The following is a 26,556-nucleotide window of genomic DNA, read 5'->3' as shown; positions in this document are numbered from 1 at the left end:
TAGCGTGAACGTAGTCCCGTCGTAACTAAATAATGTCATCACGTTATGTACAATCGGATTTTCTGACAACTTTGTCCGACCGTGTGTATGCAACAGTTTCGGACAAAATCCGTCTGACAAAATCCAACGGATTTGGTTGTCAGAATGTCCGACCCTGTTTACAAGGGTTGAGGGCTGATTTAGGGTCATTATGAGGAATAGTTGTGGATTCCATAAGTGCCCCTGTTTTTTTGTTTAGAGGGGTTGCGGGGTTACATTTTAACATGCGCTGTAGATTTTTTTGGAACTGTTTTTGATCGATTCCACTACTAATGTTTACTAAAATCTTTGTTCCCCTTTGGCCATAGAGGAGAGGACAATGTTAACTGACATGGCTTGTATAACCACCAAAAAACACTCTGTTTTTGGGAAAATATGTACATGTGGCAAGAACCAGCTATGATATATAAATTAAAGTAATTCTTACTCATGTTAATCAACTTGAAATTACCTTCCACTACTCTATATCTACTAAAAAAAAATAACGTAATGACTTGGCATGGGTTAGGGCTACTATTACTGCACGTTTTATGCTCTTGCACTAACTTACCTAATGAAACTGCCACCTTTATTTTTTATAGATTACATTACTTGATGATGAGAAGGCGAGCTGCCTTTAAATGCAGTGGAACAGATCGACTGTAGATTAAATTGTACCAAATATAAAATAGGAATCTATTGTACACAAAACATATCCAATCCATTACCACAATGTATTTTCTTAAAGTGATACTAAAGTTTTTTTTTTTTTGTTTAAAAATAGGGATGAGCCCGATGTTCGAGTCGAACAGTTTAGGAGATATTCTCCTTGCATGCAGCCGCTGACTTCAGGGGCGCATGCGCTCTGAATTTCCCGGCTGAAAGGTCCAGCAGAAGCCGGGCCTTCCGGGAAAGAAGTCTCCCGCGTGCATGCCACTCACAGCCCTGGAGCAGCGATACCCGGAAGACACGCCAGGGGAAAATGACAACTCCCTCGGCGTGGACCGAGATCACCTACCTCGCTCTAAGGTAAGTATTTCATAATGAGCTAGTGCATACTAGCTCATTGTGCATTTTGCGTTACTGGTTTTAATTTGAATGGGATGCAAAAAATGAAACTAAATTGAAACAAATTACAAAAACAAATCATTCTAACATAACAAATGTAACTAAATTAAATGTTGAACTTAAAGCGGGGTTCCACCCTAAAGTGGAACTTCCGCTGATCGGAACCCTCCCCCCCTCCGGTGGCACCTTACAGGGGGGAGGGGGGTGATGATACCTGTCAAAGACAGGTATTTACACCCACTTCCGGGCATAGACTCCTGTGGGAGTCTATGTCATTTCCTGCCCTGCCGCGCTGTCTGCTGGGACACACACGGGTCCCAGTGACAGCGCGGAGAATTCCTATTGCGCTGCGCGACTCGCGCATGCGCAGTAGGGAACCGGGAACTGAAGCCGATTCGCTTCACTTCCTGATTCCCTCACCTAGAATGGTGACTGCAGCAGCCGAGAGCCGAGCGATCGATCGGCCTCGGCTGCCGGCATCGCTGGAACCCGGGACAGGTGAGTGTCCATTTATTAAAAGTCAGCAGCTGTAGTATTTATAGCTGCTGGCTTTTAATATTTTTTTTTTAGGTGGAATCCCTCTTTAACAAATCCATCCATAATGAAAAACTTTTTTGGTTGTGCACCTGTCTATCGCTTGAAGACATTTTTCTACTTTTCTTTACAATACTTTTATTGGAAAAGTTTAAGAAAGTACAACACTTGATGGTGCAGAGAAACGATAACAGGTAAAAAGAATGATGGGCTAGATCAGTGGTTTCTAAATGGTGGCATGGGGGCCAAATTTAGCCCTTTGCTTGCTTTTATCCAGCCCTCGGGAACTATTTCATTCATTGACACCAATGAAGGGGCACAATTCCTCCCAATGACACCAACAAAGGAGCACATTTCCTACCAATGATGCCAAAGATGGGGCACAGTTCCTCCCAATGACACCAACAATAGGGCGCATTGACACCAATGATGGGGCAAAATTCCTCTCATGGCACCCACATGGAGCACAGTTCCTCCCAATGACACCAAGAATGGGACCCAATGATACCAACAATGGGGCACAATTCCACTTAATGACACAAACGATGGGGCAACATTCCTCTCACTGACACCCAAGAAGCTGCATTGCTTACTCCAACTGATGCTGGGACATTTTCTACCCAATGGCCACAGTCTGGCCCCTCTAAAGTCTGAAGAACAGTAAACTGGCCCTATGTTTTGAAAGTTTGGAGACCCCTGAGCTAGACCTTTGGATATGCAAACAAAATGTTCTGGAAAATCTTTTTCATTGGCTACCAATTATTTCCTTCCTTCTTCATAAAAAGAAGAATAGTCCATTTACTACGTGTATCTTATCTAAACCTGCAGCCAGTGACCCAAGTAATGACTAGCTCCAACAGTTTACAAGTCAGAGAATATCTAACATCATCCCCTCTTAAACTGGCCGTATATATTACAATCTGATAGTACAGCCACTCTTAGCCCCTGTACACACGGTCGGACATTCTGCCAACCAAATCCGTCGGATTTTGTCCGTCGGATTTTGCCTGTCGGATCTTGTCCGAAACTGTTGCATACACATGGTCGGACTAAGTTGTCGAAAAATCCGATCATTCAGAACGTGATGGCGTAATTTCGTTACGATGGGACTAGTAGCCAATAGCTTTGATGTAGGAATTTGATCTGAGCATTGCGTGGCACTTGGTCCGATCAAAATTCTCTACACATGATCGGAGTATGTCCGATTGAAACAGTTGGTCGGAAAATATTTCCAACATGTTGGAAAATTGGGTCCGACAGATATTCCGACGGAATCAGTCCGATGCATACCACACACAGTCGGATTATCCGACAACATGGTCCGATAGGACACATTCCGACGGATTCTCCGATCGTGTGTACAAGGGCTAAGTTCTTCCAATCCAGGTTGTATTTTGTTCAAAAGTACCTGGCCCTACATAGTTGTTGGTAGATCAAACTGAGAAAGTACAGCTAGTTTGTAACATGTTTGGCCAGCTTTAGTGACAGAGCTGTCCATCTATGTATGCTTTTTCTTTTGCAAAAATCTCTACCGAATCCTACAGCTATGTATATATTTTCTTACCTTGTGATTTGACTTCGAGATTAAGCTTGAAGGTTGTGCTTCCAATGATATTCCTGGCTCGGCATTCGTACGTCCCTTTCTCACTCTGAGCCACATTGGAGATGAGAAGTGAGGACTGAGAGTTATCGGATTCTACTTTAAATTTTCCACCACTTGTGATAGCAACTGGGTCTGGATTAAGATGGAACCAGCTGAATGTAGGCTGGAGGGAGTTTGGAGTATTTAAGGTCACGATCAGTGTTGCATTTTCTCCTTCCGTCACTGAAGTTACTGCATTGTTGTCGTGACTTGAAGACAGTGGACGTTCTAATGGGAAGACATTGGAAGAGATGCTTCAATTCAGTGGTGGTCAACATACTTGATATAGGAGTCTCAAGTGTGGCCCCCCCAACATCGCCAAAAGGCTGCACATAATATTCAGCTAATGTAATGTCAGAGAAAGCTGTAAAGATGCTGGATCGCTTCCATGCCTCCCTAATAGTGGCCCCTCTGCCCCTTGTTTCCCAGGTTACATTTGTAGAGGGGAGGGAGAGCAGCAAGCATCCATTCACTGAGACCCCTTTCACACTGGGGCATTTTTCAGGCGTTTTTCATGCTCTTTAGCGTTAAAAAAAGCATCTGCAATCCCAATGTAAAAGCCCGAGTGCTTTCACACCGAGATTCCTTTCACACTGGGGCGTTTTTCAGGTGCTTTAGCGTTAAAAAAAGTGCCTGAAAGAAGCTGCAACTGCAATCCCAATGTAAAAGCCCGAGTGCTTTCACACCGAGGCGCTGCGCTGGCAGGGCGTCAAAAAAAGTCCTGCAAGCAGCTTCTTTGCAGCGCCTTTGGAGCGGTGAATACAACGCTCCTAAAGCGCCCCTTCCCATTGAAATCAATGGGAAGCGCCTGTAAAATGCCTGAAAAACGCTATTGGCAGCAGCGTTTTGTGGGCGCTTTTAACCCCTTTATTTTGCCACTAGCAGGGGTTAAAAACGCCCCAATAACGCTCGAAAAACGCTCGTAAAGCGCTGCTAGTTTAAGCGGCGCTTTACGAGCGTTTTTCGGGCGCTGACATTGTGAAAGGGCTCTTAAAGCACTTAGGCTTTCACATTGGGACTGCAGATGAGGCTTCTTTCAAGCGCTTTACAGGCGCTTTTTTTTAATGCTAAAGCGCCGGAAAAACACCTGAAAAACGCCCCAGTGTGAAAGGGGTCTGATTGACATACCTGGTAAAAAGCATGACATACATTACATCCCATATATCAAAAATTTGGTGTATGTACTGCGCCCTCCAAGACAACACCACTCTGCGCCTTATGGATGAAAATTTTCCTAAAGTGCAAAAAGTTATGGAGATCTGTAAGCAGCTACTATATTTTTTTTAAAAGACATTAAATAAAAGGCAATAAATAAGAGATCATATATAAAATAAATGACTGTAAAATATTGCAGCAGCGCTTAATTTTGTCCATCAAAACATTATGTACCTTCCAATGTCATATTTCAAACATATAAAAATAGAGTCCCATAAAGTCTCAGAATACAGAGGAAAAATGAAAAAGTAATTTTAAGTGAAAAGATCCTTGCTGTTTTTGTCTGAAGCTTCCACCAAAAATCACCAACGAAGCTCCCCCCAATGGGAATACACTCACCAGAGCCAATTAAAATACACGCAAATAAAGATCTTCGTTTTTTCCACTTTCTCCCTGTTGTTTCCAATTTTCTCCACCAGATGTCAGCAAAGCATGGGATGGGTTCACGATATATACAAAACACAAAGGGGCATCCACATAATGTAATCCCGTTTACTTTATTAATATCAATAAAACCCCCCACACATCCAGTTCTGCGTACCAAAACTTATAACTTTAAGAGCAAGAATATAAATGCACTGGGCCTTTTAGACTTTCCGACCGCCGGAAGGACCCGAGACATCCGCTGTGTATAATGGTGGATGATTTCCTGGATGTCCAGCAAGTTGAAAGGATCGTCTTGAGGCGCAAGCGTCACATCCGGTAGGCCACGTCCCTGACGTTTCGTCACAAACTGACCACGCCCTCGGAAGAAGTCAGTAAGTACACCCGTCACATTTTGTAAATATTTTATTCTATCTTTTCATGTGACAACACTGAAGAAATGACACTTTGCTACAATGTAAAGTAGTGAGTGTACAGCTTGTATAACAGTGTAAATTTGCCGTCCCCTAAAAATAACTCAACACACAGCCATTAATGTCTAAACCGCTGGCAATAAAAGTGAGTACACCCCAAAGTGAAAATGCCCAGATTGGACCCAAATTGTCAATATTTTGTTTGGCCACCATTATTTTCCAGCACTGCCTTAACCATCTTGGGCATGGAGTTCACAGGATGCCACTGGAGTCCTCTTCCAGTCCTCCGTGATAACATCACAGAGCTGGTGGATGTTAGAGACCTTGTGCTCCTCCACCCTCCGTTTGAGGATGCTCCACAGATGCTCAACAGGGTTTAGGTCTGGAGACATGCTTGGCCAGTCCATCACCTTTATCCTCAGCTTCTTTAGAAAGGCAATGGTTGTCTTGGACGTATGTTTGGGGTCGTTATTATGTTGGAATACTGCCCTGCGACCCAGTTTTCGAGGGGAGGGGTTCATGCTCTGCTTCAGTATGTCACAGTACATGTTGGTATTCATGTTTCCTTCAGTGAACTGTAGCTCCCGAGGCCTGGCAGAACTCATGCAGCCCCAGACCATGACACTCCCACCACCATGCTTGACTGTAGGCAAGACACACTTCTCTTTGTACTCCTCACCTGGTTGCCGCCACACACACTTGACACCATCTGAATCAAATAAGTTTATCTTGTGCCGCGTACACACGGGCGGACTGTATGGCCTACTTAGTCCGTCATACAATCCGACGGACAGTCCGTCATACTTTCGACTGAACGGACTTGACCACACACGGATGCACAAACAGTCCGTCGAAAGCTTGCGCGATGACGTGTACAGCACGTACGACGTGACTAGAAATAGGAAGTCGAATACACAGCAATGCAACCTTCCGCCGTGTAAATCCTTTCTGAGCATGCGCCATTCTTAGTCCGTCGAACTAGCCTACTGACGAGCGGATTGTCCGCTGAAACCAAAGTACGACCGACAGAATTTCGAAAAATCCGAAATACTTAGTACGCCAGACTGCACGCTGAAAAAGTCCGCTGAAGCCCACACACGAGCGGATTGTCCGCTGAAATGTGTTTCGACGGACTAAGTACGCCATACAGTCCGCCCGTGTGTACGCGGCATTGGTCTCATCAGAACACAGGACATGGTTCCAGTAATCCATGTGCTTAGTCTGCTTTTCTTCAGCAAACAGTTTTCGGGCTTTCTTGTGCATCATCTTTAGAAGAGGCTTCTTTCTGGGACCACAGCCATGTAGACCAATTTGATGCAGTGTGGGGCGTATAGTCTGAGCACTAACAGGCTGACCCCCACCCCTTCAACCTCTGCAGCAATGCTGGCAGCACTTATACATCTATTTCCCAAAGACAATCGTTGTATATGACACTGAGCATGTGCACTCAACTTCTTTGGTCGATCATGGGGAGGCCTGTTCTGAGTAGAACCTGTCCTGTTAAACCACTGTGTATGGTGTTGGCCACCGTGCTGCGGCTCAGTTTCAGGGTCTTGGCAATCTTCTTATAGCCTAGGCCATCTTTATGTCGGGCAACAATTCTTTTTTTCAGATCCTCAGAGAGTTCTTTGTCATGAGGTGCCATGTTGAACCTGGATTGACCAGTATGAGAGAGTGAGAGCGATAACACCAAATTTAACACATCTGCTTCCCATTCACACCTGAGACCTTGTAACACTAACAAGTCACATGACACTGGGGAGGGAAAATGGCTAACTGGGCCTAATTTTGACATTTTCACTTAGGGGTGTACCCACTTTTGTTGCCAGTGGTTTAGACATTAATGGCTGTGTGTTGAGTTATTTTGAGGGGACAGCAAATTTACACTGTTATACAAGCTGTACACTCACTACTTTACATTGTAGCAAAGTGTCATTTCTTCAGTGTTGTCACATGAAAAAATATAATAAAATATTTACAAAAATGGGAGGGGTGTACTCACTTTTGTGAGATACTGTAGATATATGTGTGTCTCTCTATAATACACTATTCATTCACTAACAAGTCTACGTACACTGTTCCATTCCTTTTAGGTCCTAATGAATGGACAATGCTTGGCTCCAGAAACACATTGGATTTTTGTTGTATAGTCTTTCACCTGTTTTCACACTGGATTAACACTTGTATATGGATCCATTACCCACTGACTTTCTACGCCTTTACTCTTGCTCCATGTCCTGGTCCCTTTAGCCCTCAAGATGCAGGGAACGATACTCCAGCATATCCTTCTGAAAATCCTCTTCCCATGTTTGATGGGTGGACGTTGCTGTAGAAGGAGTCCTCACTATCTGAACCACTGGTGGTACACATCCTCAATGTGGATGGTTCTAAGAAGGCCTTCAAAGACGTAGTGCAGCACATCCTTGTGGTAGAGTATTCAAACACTGATTTCAGTTAGCAGGCCCAGGATAGATAGAGAATGGCAATTTATTTTGCGGACCCAATGTGTCCATCATAGTAGGCTTAGGTGCCATTTTGCAGTTGGCACTGTCTGTTAGCCCTTGTACACACGGTCAGACATTCCAATGGAAAATGTCCGATCGGACCGTGTTGTCGGATAATCCGACTGTGTGTGGGCTCCATTGGACTGTTTCCGTCGGAATATCCGACGGACAAAGTTTTAAAAAAGCTATAAAAATTTCTGACAACATGATCCAATCGGACTTTGTCCGATTGTGTGTAGAGAATTCCGATTGGACAAAGTGCCACGCATTCTCAGATCAAGTTCCTAGACCAAAGCTATTGGCTACTAGCCTGAACGTAGCCCTGTCGTAACGAAATAACGTTGTCATGTTCTGAACGATCAGATTTTCCGACAACTTTGTCCGACCGTGCGTATGCAACACAAGTTTCGGCCAAAATCCGTCAGACAAAATCCGACGGATTTTGTTGTCGGAATGTCCGACCGTGTGTACAAGGGCTTAGAGTGGCGTGATTCTCTGTAGTTATTGCCCCAGTATAGGGTTTATAGGAAGTTGCCCTATACACCAATTGTTTGTTTTAAACAGTATATTTCTTTATTGTTCTTTCTTTATTCTTTATTCTTGCAGTTGTGATGTGATCCCACAGTGTAAAATTGCCAATGGACAATTAGAAAAAGAGAGGAAAAAAAAAAAACCAAAAAAGAGTCAGAAGGCATCAGTATGACTCCCTGAACAACATCAGCCTCTGCTATACTGCCTTCTAATGTGGACCTTTAATTTAATTGTCGGGAACCATGGAAAAAGAATTTCTTTGCCTGCACTTGAAAATCATGAAATACTCTTGTATCTGTCCTAAGCCCCCTACTGAACAAATGGGGCCAGAGGAAGTTTTATTTTTTTTACTGGAGAGAGACTTATCTGTGCTGTCCTGACGTAAAAAGCCCCTCTCTGCCCCTTGGCCCCCTGTTAAACTGGCAAGACACCATACAAGATGGTTGGCCCAACCCACCTATCAGTAGCCAACTGTGTTATGGCTTCTACTCTAGTTGACGGGCAAGCTTTAGTATCACCATACCCACACAAGATACTCCACAGCTGAGGGTGTCAACTATGAAAGAGAGACAGTTCGGTTCTAGGTGTACAAACACCGATTGGGCAAAGACCTGAACAACATGAAAAACTGTTGCCTTGCCTGCTAGTAGTTTGGTATGGATCCATAGTGAGGGAATGTACATATATATATATATACAGTGCCTTGCGAAAGTATTCGGCCCCCTTGAACTTTTCAACCTTTTGCCACATTTCAGGCTTCAAACATAAAGATATAACATTTTTATTTTTTGTGAAGAATCACCAACAAGTGGGACACAATTGCGAAGTGGAACGAAATCTATTGGATTTTTGAAACTTTTTTTAACTAATAAAAAAATGAAAAGTGGGGCGTGCAAAATTATTCGGCCCCCTTTGTAGAGCCACCTTTTGCTGCGGTTACAGCTGCAAGTTGCTTGGGGTATGTCTCTATCAGTTTTGCACATCGAGAGACTGAAATTCTTGCCCATTCTGAGCTCGAGCTCAGTGAGGTTGGATGGAGAGCGTTTGTGAACAGCAGTTTTCAGCTCTTTCCACAGATTCTCGATTGGATTTAGGTCTGGACTTTGACTTGGCCATTCTAACACCTGGATACGTTTATTTGTGAACCATTCCTTTGTAGATTTTGCTGTATGTTTGGGATCATTGTCTTGTTGGAAGATAGATCTCCGTCCCAGTTTCAGGTCTTTTGCAGACTCCAACAGGTTTTCATCCAGTATGGTCCTGTATTTGGCTGCATCCATCTTCCCCTCAATTTTAACCATCTTCCCTGTCCCTGCTGAAGAAAAGCAGGCCCAAACCATGATGCTGCCACCACCATGTTTGACAGTGGGGATGGTGTGTTGAGGGTGATGAGCTGTGTTGCTTTTACGCCAAACATATAGTTTTGCATTGTGGGCAAAAAGTTGGATTTTAGTTTCATCTGACCAGAGCACCTTCTTCCACATGTTTGGTGTGTCTCCCAGGTGGCTTGTGGCAAACTTTAGACGAGACTTTTTATGGATATCTTTGAGAAATGGCTTTCTTCTTGCCACTCTTCCATAAAGGCCAGATTTGTGCAGTGTACGACTGATTGTTGTCCTATGGACAGACTCTCCCACCTCAGCTGTAGTTCTCTGCAGTTCATCCAGAGTGATCATGGGCCTCTTGGCTGCATCTCTGATCAGTCTTCTCCTTGTCTGAGCTGAAAGTTTAGAGGGACGGCCAGGTCTTGGTAGATTTGCAGTGGTCTGATACTCCTTCCATTTCAAAATGATCACTTGCACAGTGCTCCTTGGGATGTTTAAAGCTTGGGAAATCTTTTTGTATCCAAATCCGGCTTTAAACTTCTCCACGACAGTATTACGGACTTGCCTGGTGTGTTCCTTGGTCTTCATGATGCTCTCTGCACTTTCAACAGGACCCTGAGACTATCACAGAGCAGGTGCATTTATACAGAGACTTGATTACACACAGGTGGATTCTATTTATCACCATCAGTCATTTAGGACAACATTGGATCATTCAGAGATTCTCGCTGAACTTCTGGAGTGAGTTTGCTGCACTGAAAGTAAAGGGGCCGAATAATTTTGCACGCACCACTTTTCAGTTTTTTATTTGCTAAAAAAGTTTAAAATATCCAATAGATTTCGTTCCACTTCACAATTGTGTCCCACTTGTTGGTGATTCTTCACAAAAAATAAAAATGTTATATCTTTATGTTTGAAGCCTGAAATGTGGCAAAAGGTTGAAAAGTTCAAGGGGGCCAAATACTTTTGCAAGGCACTGTATATGTATATATATATATATATATATATATATATATATATATATATATATATATATATATATATATATATACACACAGTGCAAAAGGCACGTTCAGTGGAGGAATGAAGATTAGACTAATAAATAGAGAAAATACACCAAGCTGATTCCATGATCTCACCATAAACTATCTTGCACTCGGATTTCTTCCCCACTTGATCTCCTTGACAGATGAGCTCTGGTTGTTGGACCTCATAACCCAGAGACACAGTCCAGTTTACTTCATCCTGTCCCTCTTTGACTGTTCCATTAAATGACAGTTTAACATCAGCTGAAGGTTGTCCTCCTACCCAGGAGCAGCCTAATAACATCTGCTCCGTGTAAGCTTCCGACTTACAATAAATACTTGGATTACTGGGGGGTTCTGTAAAAAAAAAGAAAAAAAAATGATTAGAAAAGAGAAAGAAGAATCCTGACTTATACCATGCCTTTTCAAGCTGTACAAACAGGCCGCAGTCTAATGCCCTGTGCACACGGTCGGAAATTCCAAAGGAAAAGGTCCGATTGGATTATATTGTCGGAAAATCCGATGGAAAAAATTTGAGAGCAGGATCCGATCGGACTTTTTCCGACCGCTTGTAGAGAATTCCGATCGGACAAAGTGCCACGCATGCTCAGATCAAATTACGAGATTAAAGCTATTGGCTACTAGCCTCAACGTAGTCCCGTCTTAATGAACGAATGTCATGACGTTCCGAACAATCGGATTTTCCGACAACTTTGTCCAACCGTGTGTATGCAACACCAGTTTCGGACAAAATCCGTAGGAAAATATCAGATGGATTTGGTGATCAGAATGTCCGACCGTGTGTACGGGGGCTTAAAGTGATTGTAAACCTCAGACATGAAATATGAGCAAAGCACATCCCTCTATAGTGTATACTTGTCTCAATCCAGAGCACTCAGTGTGATTTTAGTCCGCTGCTTTGTCCTCTGCTATAAGCGTCACTTTTGACAAGTTTTCCAGACAACAAAAGAAAAAGGGAGAAAGGGGAGCGCACAACCTGTGAGTGACAGCCTCAGCTCTGTTCCTGTGTGCTGTGTGAAGGGGGTGTGCCCCTCCCCTCCAATCAGCTCTCAGAGCTCTCCTCACTGATATAACGTCAGTTCTCCACCCCCTGATTTTCAGAGCTGAGAGATCCTGTGTAAATGATGCACTTTGATTGGATGTAGGGGAAATATTGCCGCAGATAAACAGGTACAACATATGCAAGAGGATTTGTTTTATCTCTGTGTAGCACCTGAGGCCAGTCACTTTACTGGGTATAAGTGAGGGTTTATAATCACTTTAACCAGTTAAGGACCACCCCATGGCAGATATACTGCTACAGGGCATCCCTCCTGTGCAGAATCATGTATATATATAAATTCTATTCTTTGATAAATATATATTATAAATGTGATTCTACACTCTTGCCAAGCAGGCGTGTGCGCACGTTCCCCCCGGCGGGGCCGCTTCTGCTGTGATTACTGTTGGTTTCTACTCACAGCAGAAGCCAATCTATGGGTGGCAGACACTGGATATCTGCTGGCACCCACCAATAGTTGGGCAGAGACACAGAACAGAGCTCTGCCCATATAAACAAGGTAGAGCTCCGATAACTTATGACAAGGGGGAAAGGGATGGATTTTGTGTCCCTGCAAAGCAGAGAATAAAATCCATTACTTCCCTTAGTGAAAGCACCACAAAAACACTGGCTAGGCACACAGTTAACCCTTTGATCACCCCTGATGTTAACCCCTTCCCAGCCAGTGTCATTAGTATGGTGACAGATCATATTGTTAGCACTGATCACTGTATTAGTGTCACTGGTTCCCACAAAGTGTCAGTTATGTGTCCGATTGTCTTCCACAATATCGCAGTCCCACTATAAGTTGCTGATTGCCGTCATTGCTAGTATATTAAAAAAAAATTCCAGTATGTAGACCATAGTTTGTAGATGTGAGGGGGAAAGTGTTGGGTCTCGGAACAACAATACAAAAAAACAATATGTTGATTATATACCAATGCTGCACCTAAAATTAGTAGAAGACTAATAACAATGCAAAAATATATATATGAAGGGCTCAAAGGAAACAATACAAAAATCAAATATCAAATTAATGATATACAATGTGTATCTAATTAATAAAGTGCACAATAAAATAAACCATCAAAAATGTCCATAATAATCATATATATACAAATCTTCTTGTGTATACTCCAAAATAAACGGCGACATCAAAACATCACTTCCGCCCATAGCTCTTAAAAATAATTTTTTTGTTTTTTTTCAAATGACATTTTTTTTATTGCATTTTAGTGTAAATATGAGATCTGAGGTCTTTTTGACCCCAGATCTCATATGTAAGAGGCCCTGTCATGCTTTTTTTCTATTACAAGGGGTGTTTACATTCCTTGTAATAGGAATAAAACTGGCACAATTATTTTTTTTTAAAGAACAGTGTAAAAATAAAAAATAAAAGGTAAAATAAATCAAAACATTTTTTTAAAACACGCCCCGTCCCACCGAACTCGCGCGCAGAAGCAAACGCACACGTGAGTAGCGGCCGCATATGAAAACGGTGTTCAAACATGTGAGGCATCGTCACGATCAGTAGAGGGAGAGCAATAATTCTAGCCTCTATAACTCAAAACATGCAACCTGTAGAATTTTTTTAAACGCTGCATATGGAGATTTTTTAAGGGTAAAAGTTTGTCACTATTCCACGAGCGGAAGCATGACATGTTGCGTATGAATTTACTCAGCGTGACGTCAACTTTCACATTATTAAAAAAAAACTAACTTTACTAACTTTACTGTTGTCTTATTTTTTATTTCAAAATTTTATTTTTTTTAAAAAAAGTGCGCTTGTAAGACCGCAGCGCAAATACGGTGTGACAAAAAGTATTGCAACGATCGCCATTTTATTCTCTAGCGTGTTAGAAGAAAAAAAAATATTCATTTTTTAATAAAGGTGAACTTTTTTGAACTGCAGCTATCCAACGTTCTATTTTTCCATTATCTCTGTTGCAAACAGAGCCAGCGCCCTGCCTGATTGCGGAGACAGCTGTTCTTAGGAGAGGTGATCACTTTGGAGCGGTGAACTCCCATGTTTGCGTAGGGTTCAATATATGAGTTGGCCCACCCTTTGCAGCTATAACAGCTTCAACTCTTCTGGGAAGGCCGTCCACAAGGTTTAGGAGGGTGTCTATGGGAATGTTTGATCATTCTTCCAGAAGCGCATTTGTGAGGTCAGGCACTGGTGTGGACGAGAAGGCCTGGCTCACAGTCTCCGCTCTAATTCATCGCACAGGTGTTCTATTGGGTTATGGTCAGGCCAGTCAAGTTCCTCCACCCCAAACTCGCTCATCAATGTCTTTATGGACCTTTTTTGTGCACTGGTCAAAATCATTTGGTGGAGGGGGATAATGGTGGGGGGTTGTTTTTCAGGGGTTGGACTTGGTCTCTTAGTTTCAGTAAAGGGAACACTTAAGGCGTCAGCATACCAAGACATTTTGGACAATTTCATGCTCCCATCTTTGTAGGAAAAGTTTGGGGACGGCCCCTTCCTGTTCCAACATGATTGCGCACCAGTGCACAAAGGAAGGTGCATAAAGACATTGATGAGCGAGTGTGGGGTGGAGGAACTTGACTGACCTGCACAGAGTCCTGACCTAAACTCGACAGAACATCTTTGGGATAAACATCAGTTTTACTTCTGGAAGAATGGTCAAACATTCCGTAGACACACTCCTAAACCTTGTGGACGGCCTTCCCAGAAGAGTTGAAGATGTTATAGCCGGAAAGGGTGGGCCAACTCAATATTGAACCCTACGGATGAAGACTGGGATTCCATTAAAGTTCATGTGCGTGTAAATGCAGGTGTCCCAATACTTTTGATATTATAGTGTATGTTTTGAATACTTCATCAGTGGGATCTCCTTGCAATACTTTTCAACTTTGTTTCTGCCCACTTGCGACTTTTGGATGTTCATGCCCCCTTTGGGTGTTCCAGGGTATCACAGATGTGGTACAGATGGTACAGGGACCAGGAAGGACAGCCAATATAAAAGTCAAAGCCACACCTCGCCTCTCCTCTCCTCCTCTTCCGCTTGGGAGCCACTGTCAATCAGCTCTGTAGAAAAGAGACGTGGCTTTGGCTCTGTGTCCCTCTCACACTACCTGGGTGTTTTTGGCGCTGGGAATGGCTTCAGGCAACATTGCAGTTCCAAATGGGAGCATGAATTATAGATGATCCTTGCAGTACTCCATAGTTCCCAGCAGGCACAGGGGGCACCAACATAACGGAAGGCTGGCAGTTTGGCTGGGGTAGAGTTTGAGATGGAAGCTCAGAGGAGGAAAAAAAAAAAAAATAGCAAATGCATGTACGTTCTACTATTGGCATATCATTTACAAAAATGGCTTAAGCTATTGAGTTCTGTGGACAAACAGCAAAGTAGGTTGGTGTCCAAAATGGAACTATTAAATCAGTCCATATTTATCTATATACATATTTTTTATTATTATTATTAAAAAAAAAGCAAAAAACTATTATTTCTTTGTTTTTAATGCAGAACTTCACTCTCTCAATTAACATTGAGTATTTTAAATTCCTATGCTGCTAGCATTAGTAAATAGATAGGGAAGTATATCATATTTAATATTTTAAACTTAATTTTTTTATTTCTTCAGCTGCTTGCTGTTTTTTCACCTAGGCAAACAATGTCATACATCCCAGAAGTTTTCTAGAGAGGAGGAGGAGTTTTTTCAACTAAGCACACCCTCTAGCCTACATGCCTGAGGTAAGGGCAGATGGATCCCATGAAGTAAATGCTGCATGAATCATCTGCCTTTACGCAAGATGGCTGCAGCTAGAAATGCTAGGGGGTGTTATTCAAAGGTATTTCTCAGCAAAATAAGTGGTGACATGGATGGGTGAGTTTTAGGCATGGGCCGAACGGACCTCCGTTTGTTTCGCACAAGAAATTTCGAACACCACGAAAGTTCGGACCTGAATAACTAACCCCATTAAAGTCAATGGGACCAATATAGTTCCTGGGGGGTCCCCTTAGTCTACCTGTCTTTATATGTCATTAAACTGGCAGTAACGCACGCAAAACTATACGGCGTTAACCTTGCAATAATGAGCACAAAACCATATGGCGTTAAACTGGTAGTAACGCACACAGAAGTAAATGGTGTTAAACTCGCAGTAACGCAATCAAATAGATGGTGTTCAACCATCACTACACTGACGCTATCTGAACTGTCCCTACTCTAGCTATACACTAGGGATGAGCCGAACACCCCCCGGTTCGGTTCGCATCAGAACTTTCGAACGGACCCCAAATTCGTACGAACGTTAGAACCCCATTGAAGTCTATGGGACTCAAACGTTCGAAATTAAAAGTGCTAATTTTAACGGCTAATATGCAAGATGCTGTCCTAAAAAGGGTTTGGGGACCTGGCTCCTGCCCCAGGGGACATGGGTCAATGCCTAAAATGTTTTTAAAAATGGCCGTTTTGACGGGAGCACTGATTTTAATGACTATTAAAGTGAAAAAAAAGTGAAATATTCCTTTAAATATGGTGCCTGGGGGGTGTCTGTAGTATGCCTGTGAAGTGCCACGTGTTTCCCGTGTTTAGAACAGTCCCTGCACAAAATGACATTTAACGGAAATAACACCATTTAAAACTGCTTGCGGTTTTAATGTTATATCTGGTTCCTGCAATATGGTTGAAAATCATTGAGAAAAATGGCATGGGTAGCCCTCCCTGCCCATTACCAGCCTATTTGGGTCTTGTACACATATTAAGGGGAACCCCGTACCCATATTAAAAAAAGGAAATGCGTGTGGCCCCCAGGCCCTATATACTCAGAACAGCAGTATACAGGCGGTGCAAACAAGACAGGGACTGTGTAGGTTTGTTGTGTTAAGTAGAATCTGTTTGTAATTCAGAGCACGCAGACAGCACACACAATCTCCTACCGCTGACTGCAAGCTCTATTTAAAACGAGCAAGATAGTTAGCTATATAGGTGGATATAGCGGTGTATACTGGGTTCAGAGCACGCAGACAGCACACACAATCTCCTAACGCTGACTGAAAGCTCTATTATAAAAGATAGATATATCGCTAGCTATATAGGTGAATATAGCGGTGTATACTTCGGTCAGGGCCCGCAGACAACAACCATTACAGAAGAGCAAGAATGAAAAATCGTCCGATAACGATCGGTGTATACTGTGTTGAAGGTACACAGAACACCCACTAACTGCTACAGACGCCAACACACTACACAAGGCCGCCGTGCTGGCGGCCTTATATAGTGTGGGGCGTGTACTACACAGCCTGAGCTATGATTGGCCACAGGCAGGATCATGGCTCTCCTCGCTACCAGCGTTGTGATTGGCCAAGCATGCGGGGTCACAGTGCATGCTTGGCCAATCATGAGCCAGCAATGCACTGCGCCATCGCAGTGCATTGTGGGCCGTGAGCGCCACACGAATTTGGCGCGAACGGCCCTTAACGTTCGGAATTCGCCGAACGGGCGAACAGCCGATGTTCGAGTCGAGCGTATGTTCGACTCGAACACGAAGCTCATCCCTACTATACACTAATGTCAAGATTACTGACACGGTCTCACTACACTACAGTGAAACTATCTGAGCTGTCCCTACTCTAGCTGCACACTATACAATCCTGAATGATGGTCCTCCTCACTATACTCACACTATCCCTAGACTAACACGAATTTATAGGAGATCCTTGTAGGACTCCATAGTTCCCAGCAGGCACAGGGGGCACCAACATAATGTAAGTCTGGCAGTTTGGAAGCTCTACAGCAGGGGTGTCCAAACTTTTTTCAAAGAGGGCCAGATCTGATGAAGTGAACATGTGCGAGGGCCTGACATTCTTTGAACCATTAAAATTCGGTCTAAGTTTGTTTGTTCGAGCACTAATACACTGCCCAACAAGAAATCTCTTGCTTTTGTGAGCTGTGTGTGAGTAAAGAGATGAGCTCGGCGTATTATTTGAATATACCATATTTATTGGCGTATAACATGCACCTTCACTTTAAGAGGGACGTTTCAGGAAAAAAATATACCGTATATACTCGAGTATAAGCCGAGATTTTCAGCCCCTTTTTTTGGGCTAAAAGTGCCCCCCTCGGCTTATACTCGAGTCACCGCCGTCTGCCTACCTGATCTGCATGTCGTGCAGACAGACGGCGGCCATTCCACTATTCAAAAGCCACTCCTCCCTGTCTGTGATAGGCGGAACACTCAATTTCCCAGCAGTCAGTGTTCCGCCTATCACGGACATCCGCTCATCCTCATACTATGGACGAGGATGAGAGGATGTCCGTGATAGGCGGAACACTGACTGCTGGGAAATTGAGTGTTCCGCCTATCACAGACAGAGAGGCGCGGCGTTTGAACAGTGGAATTGCCGCCGTCTGTCACAGACGAGGAGGAGAGGTGCGGCTTTTGAAACCTGGCATGGCCGCCGTATGTTTTTTATACATGCAGATCGGTGCAAAATGGCACACAGAGGCTGCAGAAGGACAAAGAGGCTGCAGATTGGCACAGGTAGGCTGCAATGGACACAGGGATGGACACAGGGATGGACACAGGGATGGACACAGTGATGGACACAGTGAGGTACACAGGGAGGTATGCAGCTGCAGATGGGCATTGTTGACCCTCTTTTCCACTCTTTTAAGCTGTAACAGTAGCTGCTGCATGTCTCACCCTCGGCTTATACACGAGTCAATAAGTTTTCCCATTTTTTTTGTGGTAAATTAGGGGCCTCGGCTTATATTTGGATCGACCTATACTCGAGTATATACGGTATGCAAATTTTAAATAAAGAACTGTGAAGCAAAATAAGGGTCAGTGCCCATCTGCAGACCCCCAATTGCCATGAATGCAGCACCACCAATGCCAGGAATGCAGAACCCACCATTTCTAGGAATGCAGCACCCACCATTGCCAGGAATGCACTCACCATCGCCAGCAATGCAGCACACATCATTGCCAGGAATGCAGAACCCACCATTGCCAGGAATGCAGCACCGACCATTGCCAAGAATGCACTCACCATTGCAAGAAATACAGCCCCACCATTAACCAGGAATGCACTCCCCATTGCAAGAAATACAGCCCCACCATTGCCAGAAATGCACTCACCATTTGCCATCAGTGTAGCCCTGGAGGGGACATGGAGGGGGCAGGACGAGCACCAAAGATATCCTACAGGAGAATCTTCTGTTTACACAGCAGCCTCTTTAAGTGAAAGTCCCGCCTCCTTTGATGGACAGACCAGTCGTTCAATGGCAGAGCCAGAGACGGGACTTCCTCTTACAGAGGCTGCCATGTAAACAGGAAATACTCCTCCTGTGTGCCTGGCGTTTGTCCCACCTCCTCCCTCCGAGGCAGCCAGATTATATATTTTTTGTAGCCCAGGTGCTGGGAGATCGTCGGGGGCCACAAAAGATATATATGTTTAGATAACCAGACAGGCCGTTCAAAACCGGGCCGTGGGCCGCGATTGGGCCGTGGGCCGCGATTGGCCCGTGGGCCAGCCAGACTTTGGACATGCCTGCTCTACACTGACAATTGAAGCAAAATAACACAGTATAGCACACTAACTAATAGCACTGAAAAAAGCCCTGTTCTATCTCTCTTCACACTGAAATCACGCTGAAAATGGCTGCCATTGAAAGAATACTTTTATGCTGTGGGGCGGAAATGAAAAATGATTGGATAAAGTCATGATGACAGTGTCCAATCATGACTCTGACAGTCCTCTGTGCCCTCATTGGTGAAGCTTTCACTGCTTCAGCCAATCAGGGCTTGCAATGCACTGTTCAGCACCGCAATGCATTGTAGTCGGTTCGGGGGGGCCGAATGCCCAAACAACGAAAGTTCGCCCATTCTAGTGATTTTGCTTTGAATTTTAAAAATGAAACAATAGTTTTTTTTGGTTTGTGGTGCTCAGATGCAGTGTAGTTCCATTCAATTGAAGTATAAACATGATATCACTTACTGGCCACACTCAAGTTCAGGGCATTACTGGTCTCGTTCAACGTTGAATTATAGGCAAAACAGGTATAGGATCCCATGTGATTTCTGGAGACAGGGCTGATGGTCAGAGTAGTATTTGGTCCCAAGGGGTCTTCAAAAATATGGTATTCATCACCTCCGGGTAATAAATCTCCATCCACGCGCCAGATAAATCTGGCATCAGTAAGTTGGGCTGAACAGTACAGAGACACCGCTTCACCTTCCCAGATCCATCCTGTTGCATTACTGGTCAGTTCTGTTGCAGAGGCCGGAGCTACAAATCAAAAAACAGGTTTCAGTAGGTTAATAATATAATGTTTAAAGCAAGTCCCTGAATAGTCCCCAGTGATATAGCAAAGTCTGCAAGAAGGTTTTACCTTTAGTTTTAGAGACCGGGAGTTGCAACACAGGGGCACCAGCTGGATCTGCCCATTCTAATGATCCACATAAGGGCCAAAGTGACCAAAGAGTAATGTGAATGAATGGGTTCAGGGGCGGACTGACCATTCGACTGCTGGGGCATTGCTTGAGGGCCCCGAGCCACTAGGGGGCCCCATCAGGGTTGCCAACCTCAGTAAAACCAGGGACAGTATGTAAAAATCGGTGTTTTTTTTACATCTGTCTATGAAATGTCCCTTACCGACATAGTTTTGGTCTAAAAATCCCAAAATTATAGCTGCCCCACCTCTCCAGTACCTTCTCAGCCAATAGAAACATGTCTGTGTATACTGTGTGATTGTATACTGTGTGTGTGTATGTTTGTGTATACTGTGTGGCCCCATAATCTCTGATTGCCTGGGGGGCCCCATAATCTCCTATTGCCCGGGGGCCCCATGAGTTGTCAGTCTGCCCTGAATGGGTCAACACACCTAAAAGTGATATTATGGTAAAACTACAGCATAGTAGGCTAAGTCAGTCCATGGGTTCTTATATGTATCCAACAGTTACTGTAGTTATGTAGTTCCCTGTCATAATTCATAAATAATAAAGTTCTGCTTCTGCCTGCCATGGAGTTTTCGTGTCCTTGAGCACCTTTGTGTGTTCCAGCTGCTTACTTTACATTCTTTATAATATAAATTAAACACGAAATCCAGCAGAAAGGTGATAGCAGCAGTTGTGCAGAGCTGTTTATTTATTTAATTAATTGTATCGTCTAGTTTTAGTGCCTTCTATAAGTTGTTTGTATTGGGGAAAGTAGAATAAGACATGTACGTAGCTGTAGTGCAACGTAAGCATAGGACATACATGACAGGGTGCAAGGCTTACGCAGGGGAATGGTACGAGGGGTTAAGAAAGTTACAAGGCTTACCTGATTGGAGGATGGAGTAAGAGGGGGTGGAGTAGAGTTGATGTGAAGGCACGTGAGTGTAGGAAGGTCAGCAGTCTGGAGTTGCAGGTCAGGAGGAACGTTCCCGCCCGCCCGCCCTTAATAGGGAGGGTTTGGGATAATTATTAGTTGAACATGAGTGCAGGTGGCGATAGGGTCCTTGACGGCTGTTATACAATTTATACTGTTCAAGATGAGGTTTTGGAAAAGTTAGGACCCATCATAGGTATGGAGTCCTCCCGGGTGGTCTGGCAGCTGGCCAGACTGACGGGCTAATAAGTTGGGGGTCTGTGGTCAATTGGTAAGTCCCTGAGGCAAGTTGACGGCTGGGGACGAATGCCATAAAAAAGTTGGGATTATGATGTTGAAGTCTGGGATTGCTCTCGCCTGGATTGGCTTGGCTTTGCTTTCTACTAGACCTGTATGGAGTCTGAGGGTAACTGGTAATGTCCCCAATGGGGTGTCTTGCGGCTGGGGGCATATATATTTAGCAAAATGGTGCCACAGACAAGGGTGGATTTGATTTAAATCAAGTTGATTAAAATCATGATTTAAATCACTAGTAAAAAGGCTTGAATTAAACCAACTCAATTTAAATAATAATTCTTAACCACTTAAGGACCACCCCATGTACATTTACTGTGGCAGGGCAGCCCTTAAGTGCAAAATCACGTACCTGTACTGTCCTGTTGTTGGCTCTGGGGCACAAGTGTGCTGCTGAAGCTGATTGGACACAGCAGGAGCCAATCAGCGGGCCCGGCAGCCGCGATGGCCGGCAGCAACTCGCGATCGTTCGTAGACATGTAAACAAGGCAGATCATTGTTCTGTCATACATGAAGACAGAGATCGTAAGTTCCTGCTAATCAGGACCACAGATCTCTCATTTCCTCTAGTGCATTCACTCCCCCCCGGAGCACACTTAAGGGGTTTTAAACCCTCTTGTTTCCTCACCTTAATGCATCCTATGCATAGCTCCCAACTGTCCCTGATTTCGAGGGACTGTCCCTGATTTGGAGCAAAGTCTCTCTGTCCCTCTTTCCTCCTCATTTGTCCCTCATTTTGCTCTGATCCATATAGTTGTATATAAAATGCACTTTTTATCTTTCAAAAAGTGTTTCCCAGTGCTAAACCTTTCATTTGATTTCTAAATTGCTGCATTTGTACATTTTAAAAGCCAATATAAAGGAATAGTAGAGGTAAAAAAAGTCCTTGTGGGTTTAATTAACCTTTTTCTTTTGTTAATTCTCCTTTAAGGAGCGTGGCAGGGGGCGTGTCCTATGCCTACATATGTTTGTTAGTAGGTGTCCCTCATTCCCATCTCAAAATTTTGGGAGGTATGCCTATGCATTAAGGTGAAAAAACACCTGGCAGTGACACCCCCCCCCCCCCCGTTTTACTTACCTGAGCCCTGGAACTTGACCCACGCGCTGCCTGGGGTTCTCGGCTCTTGATTGGATAGATTGATAGCAGCGCAGCCATTGGCTCCTGCTGCTGTCAATCAAATACAATGATGCAGATGCTGGGGGGGGCAGGGCCAAGTCCTGCATTCGGCCTCTATGGATGCAGAATGCTGGAGTCAGGAGTGTGCCCGCAAGGTAACCCCCCAGGGGAGCGCTTCTCCCAGGGGGTTATCTGATGCAGGGGAAGGCAGTGAGAGCCACTGGGAGATCTGGTGACTGTGGAGGCCATTGGAGTACCGTGAACCAGTGGTGAGATGATTGGAGCTTTGTGACATGGTGCATTATCCTGCTGGAAGGAGCCATCAGAAGATGGGTACACTGTAGTCATAAAGGGATAGACATGGTTAGGGACAATACTCAGGTAGGTCGTGGCGTTTAAATTATGCTCAATTGGTACTAAGGGGCCCAATGTGCTAAGAACAAATCCCCCCCGACGCCATTACACCATCACCAGCCTGAACCATTGATGCAAGGCAAGATGGATCCATGCTTTCATATTGTTTGTGCCAAATTCTGACCCTACCATCTGAATGGTGCAGTTGAAATTGAGACTCATCCAACCAGGCCGGGTTTTTTCAATCTCCTATTGACACATTTTGGTGACGCTTTGCGAATTGTAGTTCGTTCTGAGATGGCATTCTGCATACCTTGGTTGTAACAAGTGTTTATTTGAGTTACTGTTGCTTTTCTATCATCTCAAACCAGTCTGCCCATTCTACTCTGACCTCTGACATCAACAAGGCATTTTCATCCACACAACTGCCTCTACCTGGATATTTTCTGTTTTTTGGAACCATGCTCTGTAGACCCTAGAGATGGTTGTGCGTAACAATCCCAGTGGATCAGCAGTTTTTTTAATACTCAGACCAGCCCGTTTGGCACCAACATGCATATCATGTTCAAAGTCACCTAAATCCCCTTTCTCCCCCATTCTGATGCTCAGTATGAACTTCAGAAAATCATCTTCACCATGTCTAGATACCTAAATGCATTGAGTTGCTGCCATGTGATTGGCTGATTAGCAATTTATGTCACCAAGCAATTGAATAGGTGCATCTAATGAAGTGTCCAGTGAGTGCACAGAAAAAAGCATAGTAGAAAATAGTTCATAGTTGGTAAATAGCTCATACACAATTTATCTTGGTGCACCATAAAGTGCTGAATATAGAGCAAAATAGCAGAAATGATCATAATCTCTACAGTAAGGTGACCAATTTTTTTAAATGAAATCCAGGGACATATTTATTTTTACTAGTAATGGCGGCAATTAGCGACTCTTGGCCCGTCACACAGCTTGTCAAGTCTTACTCTCCGGGCCCCCGGCTACTACTGGGTGGGGAGCGGAGGAAGATCACTTGGCCAGGGAAGGCAAGGAGATGGGCAGGTGGCTGGGCAGGACTTGAGCCAAGGCAGAAGAACATGCAAGCAGGAGTGGAACGGGGATGCACCCGAAACTGAAGAAATATTCTCTCCGCTCTGACCAGCACATGATCATCAGAAAGGGGCACAAGCTAGTAGGAGCGGCAGAGTTGGGGGGTGTAATTCAGATTTTTTTTTATTATTCTGCACTAACTGTCCTTGAAATTGTCCGAGCCCCTGTTCAAATGCAATCCGGGGACAAAACCGGGGACAGACTTGGTTCGGGGACAGTGTTCTCAATCCGGGGACAGAACCGGGGATAGACTTGGTTCGGGGACAGTGTTCTCAATCCGGGGGCAGGACCGGGGACAGACTTGGTTCGGGGACAGTGTTCTCAATCCGGGGACAGAACCGGGGACAGACTTGGTTCGGGGACAGTGTTCTCAATCCGGGGACAGAACCGGGGACAGACTTGGTTCGGGGACAGTGTTCTCAATCCGGGGACAGAACCGGGGACAGACTTGGTTTGGGGACAGTGTTCTCAATCCGGGGACTGTCCCTGAAAACTGGGGATGTCTGGTCACCCTACTCTACACTAGTTAAATAGCAATACTAACACTAAAGGGAAAGACAAGAGTTTGAAAGCCCAGGGACAACAAAGTGACTATGAACCATGGAAATGTCCCAGAGAGAAAAGAAGGGGGCAAATGAAAGAAGGAACATTTAAAAGCCACATCCTTAATGTATTGTGTGCTGTGTGGCTCTTCTTCAGAGGAGGCAGGGGGTATATTAAAGTAAAGGAATGTTCATGTTTTGAAAAATTATGCGGCAATTAACCCTATATGGGGTCATTAATCTGTGCGATAAATTTACTTTAACAAGCCCAAATTAGTCCAGTGGCAAGAGAACTTAAATCATGCTAAAGTGGCCACATGATTTGTTGTTTGTACAATCTTTTTAAAAAAAGGCTTTTTCATTAAATTTTTACCTGGCAATCCTGCAAATAACAAACTTCCCATCATTAGATGGCTACACTTGCTCCTTCATTGTGTCTTCAAATTCGATTTATGGATGTATGTATTTATTTACTCACCTAATGTCACAATTAAAAGGAGGCAGATGCAGAAGAATGGGTTGAGTTCCATGTCAAGTTTTCTTGATCTTCTCTATGTGCTGATACCCTGAGACTTTGACTAATTATAGCTGTGTTATCTCTGTTGTTTACTTATTAACCTGCTCAATGAAGTAAATTTTTATCTCTGAAAAATTTGTTCTTATGTAAGATGTATACTTAAAGTGGTTGTAAACCCTTACAAACCACTTTGACCTACAGGTAAGCCTAGATTAAGGCTTACCTTTAGGTCCAAGCAATATCTCCTAAACCTATATGGTTTAGGAGATATTAGCCCGAAAACGGGCACCGCTGTCTACGGCACATGCGCCGTAGACAGCGGCGCGCAGGCGCACTGAGCGCGGCTTTTCCAAGAATGGAGCTGCCGCGCGTGTCAACTCCCGTGCGCGTGCGCGGGAGTGACGTCATCGCGGCTTCGCCGAATGACAGCGGGGGAGCTGCGAGACGCCACCAGCAAGATGGATGCGGCGGACTACAGGGGACAGCGGCGACTTCGCTGGCTCCTGTGTCAGGTAAGTGACACATAATGGGCTACTATGCGATGCATAGTAGTCCATTATGCTTTGCCTTTGCAGGGAATGAAAGAGGAAGTAAACCCATCAGGGTTTACTTCCTCTTTAACCTGCATAGTGATATAAAAACTTGTTCCTTGCTGATGTTTCCACATTTTTGAGGAAATAAGATATTTTTGGCAAAATAACCAGTCTGTCCTAGGGTGACAATGTTCACTCACTGTAGTGTGTCTATGGAGAAGCAGTGTTGCCACCCTTGGAAGTATGTTAGGACTACAGGACATCTTGTGCTCTTCTTAGCTTCAAAACATAATTAGTATGTGTTATGTAGTCCATAAAGATAGCTGGGTACAATGCTAACTGATAAAAAATTTCTGTCAGAAAACATGAATCAGGCAGAAACAGAATTACAGTTAAATCACACTTCTTTAATAATAAAAGTAAATAGAACAAACTTAGTCAAAACATAGCCAAAGTTCGGTAACCAGAACGGATATTCAGACAAGCCAGAAAGTCAGGAAGCCAGAGATCAGCGTATTGGAACAGCAAACAGGATCTGGAGCCAGAAGGAATGTCAGCCAAGCAAGTCTTAAACAGGAACGCAGGAGATAGTCTCTGTGATGTTGACCAAGGCGAAGGCAGAGATCATCTGGGCTGGACGGCTTAAGTAGGAAGGGATAACAGGTGAGTCACTATGGAGAGATAGGAGCTGGCAATTAGCCGACAACTGAGCGGCCAGCTCAGAAAAGGAAAGGCTGAGCCCAGCCCTGACAGTACCCCCTCCTCAATGACCCCTCCCCCTCAGGGCAAATCACAGAGGAGGAGAGGGGCAGAGGATGAGACCCAAGAGCGTTCCTCCGGACCGCACCCTTTCCAATGCACCAGGTACAGTATGCGGCCACGAAACCTACGGGAGTCAACAATGGACTGTACGTCATACTCCTCATGGTTCTCAACCTGTACAGAGTGAGGACATGCCACCAAGGTGGTAAAGTGGTTGCACACCAAAGGTTTTAATAAGGAGACATGAAATACATTCAAGATACGCATATTAGAAGC

The 26,556-nt window shown here is 44.2% G+C and overlaps 1 protein-coding gene across 1 annotated transcript in view; it reads right to left on the bottom strand.

Moving 5' to 3' along the window:
• Positions 1-25,056, bottom strand: part of LOC143933646 (cell adhesion molecule CEACAM1-like) — a 41,833-nt gene extending 16,777 nt beyond the window's left edge. Inside the window, exons 1-4 of the mRNA XM_077456598.1 lie at positions 24,947-25,056; positions 19,690-19,980; positions 10,774-11,016; positions 3,185-3,490 (exon numbers count right to left, since the gene is read on the bottom strand). Coding sequence (XP_077312724.1) covers positions 3,185-3,490; positions 10,774-11,016; positions 19,690-19,980; positions 24,947-24,998 — 892 coding nt within the window. The 5' untranslated portion in view covers positions 24,999-25,056. The remainder of the gene's footprint in view (positions 1-3,184; positions 3,491-10,773; positions 11,017-19,689; positions 19,981-24,946) is intronic.
• Between the last annotated feature and the right edge of the window lie 1,500 nt (positions 25,057-26,556).

Source organism: Lithobates pipiens, unplaced genomic scaffold (assembly GCF_037356315.1).
Source record: "Lithobates pipiens isolate NorthernLeopardFrog02 unplaced genomic scaffold, aLitPip1_a1.2 Scaffold_27, whole genome shotgun sequence".
Lineage (NCBI taxonomy): Eukaryota > Metazoa > Chordata > Amphibia > Anura > Ranidae > Lithobates > Lithobates pipiens.
The sequence above is the reverse complement of the archived record's forward strand: the minus strand, read 5'-3'. Positions and strand labels throughout refer to the sequence as shown.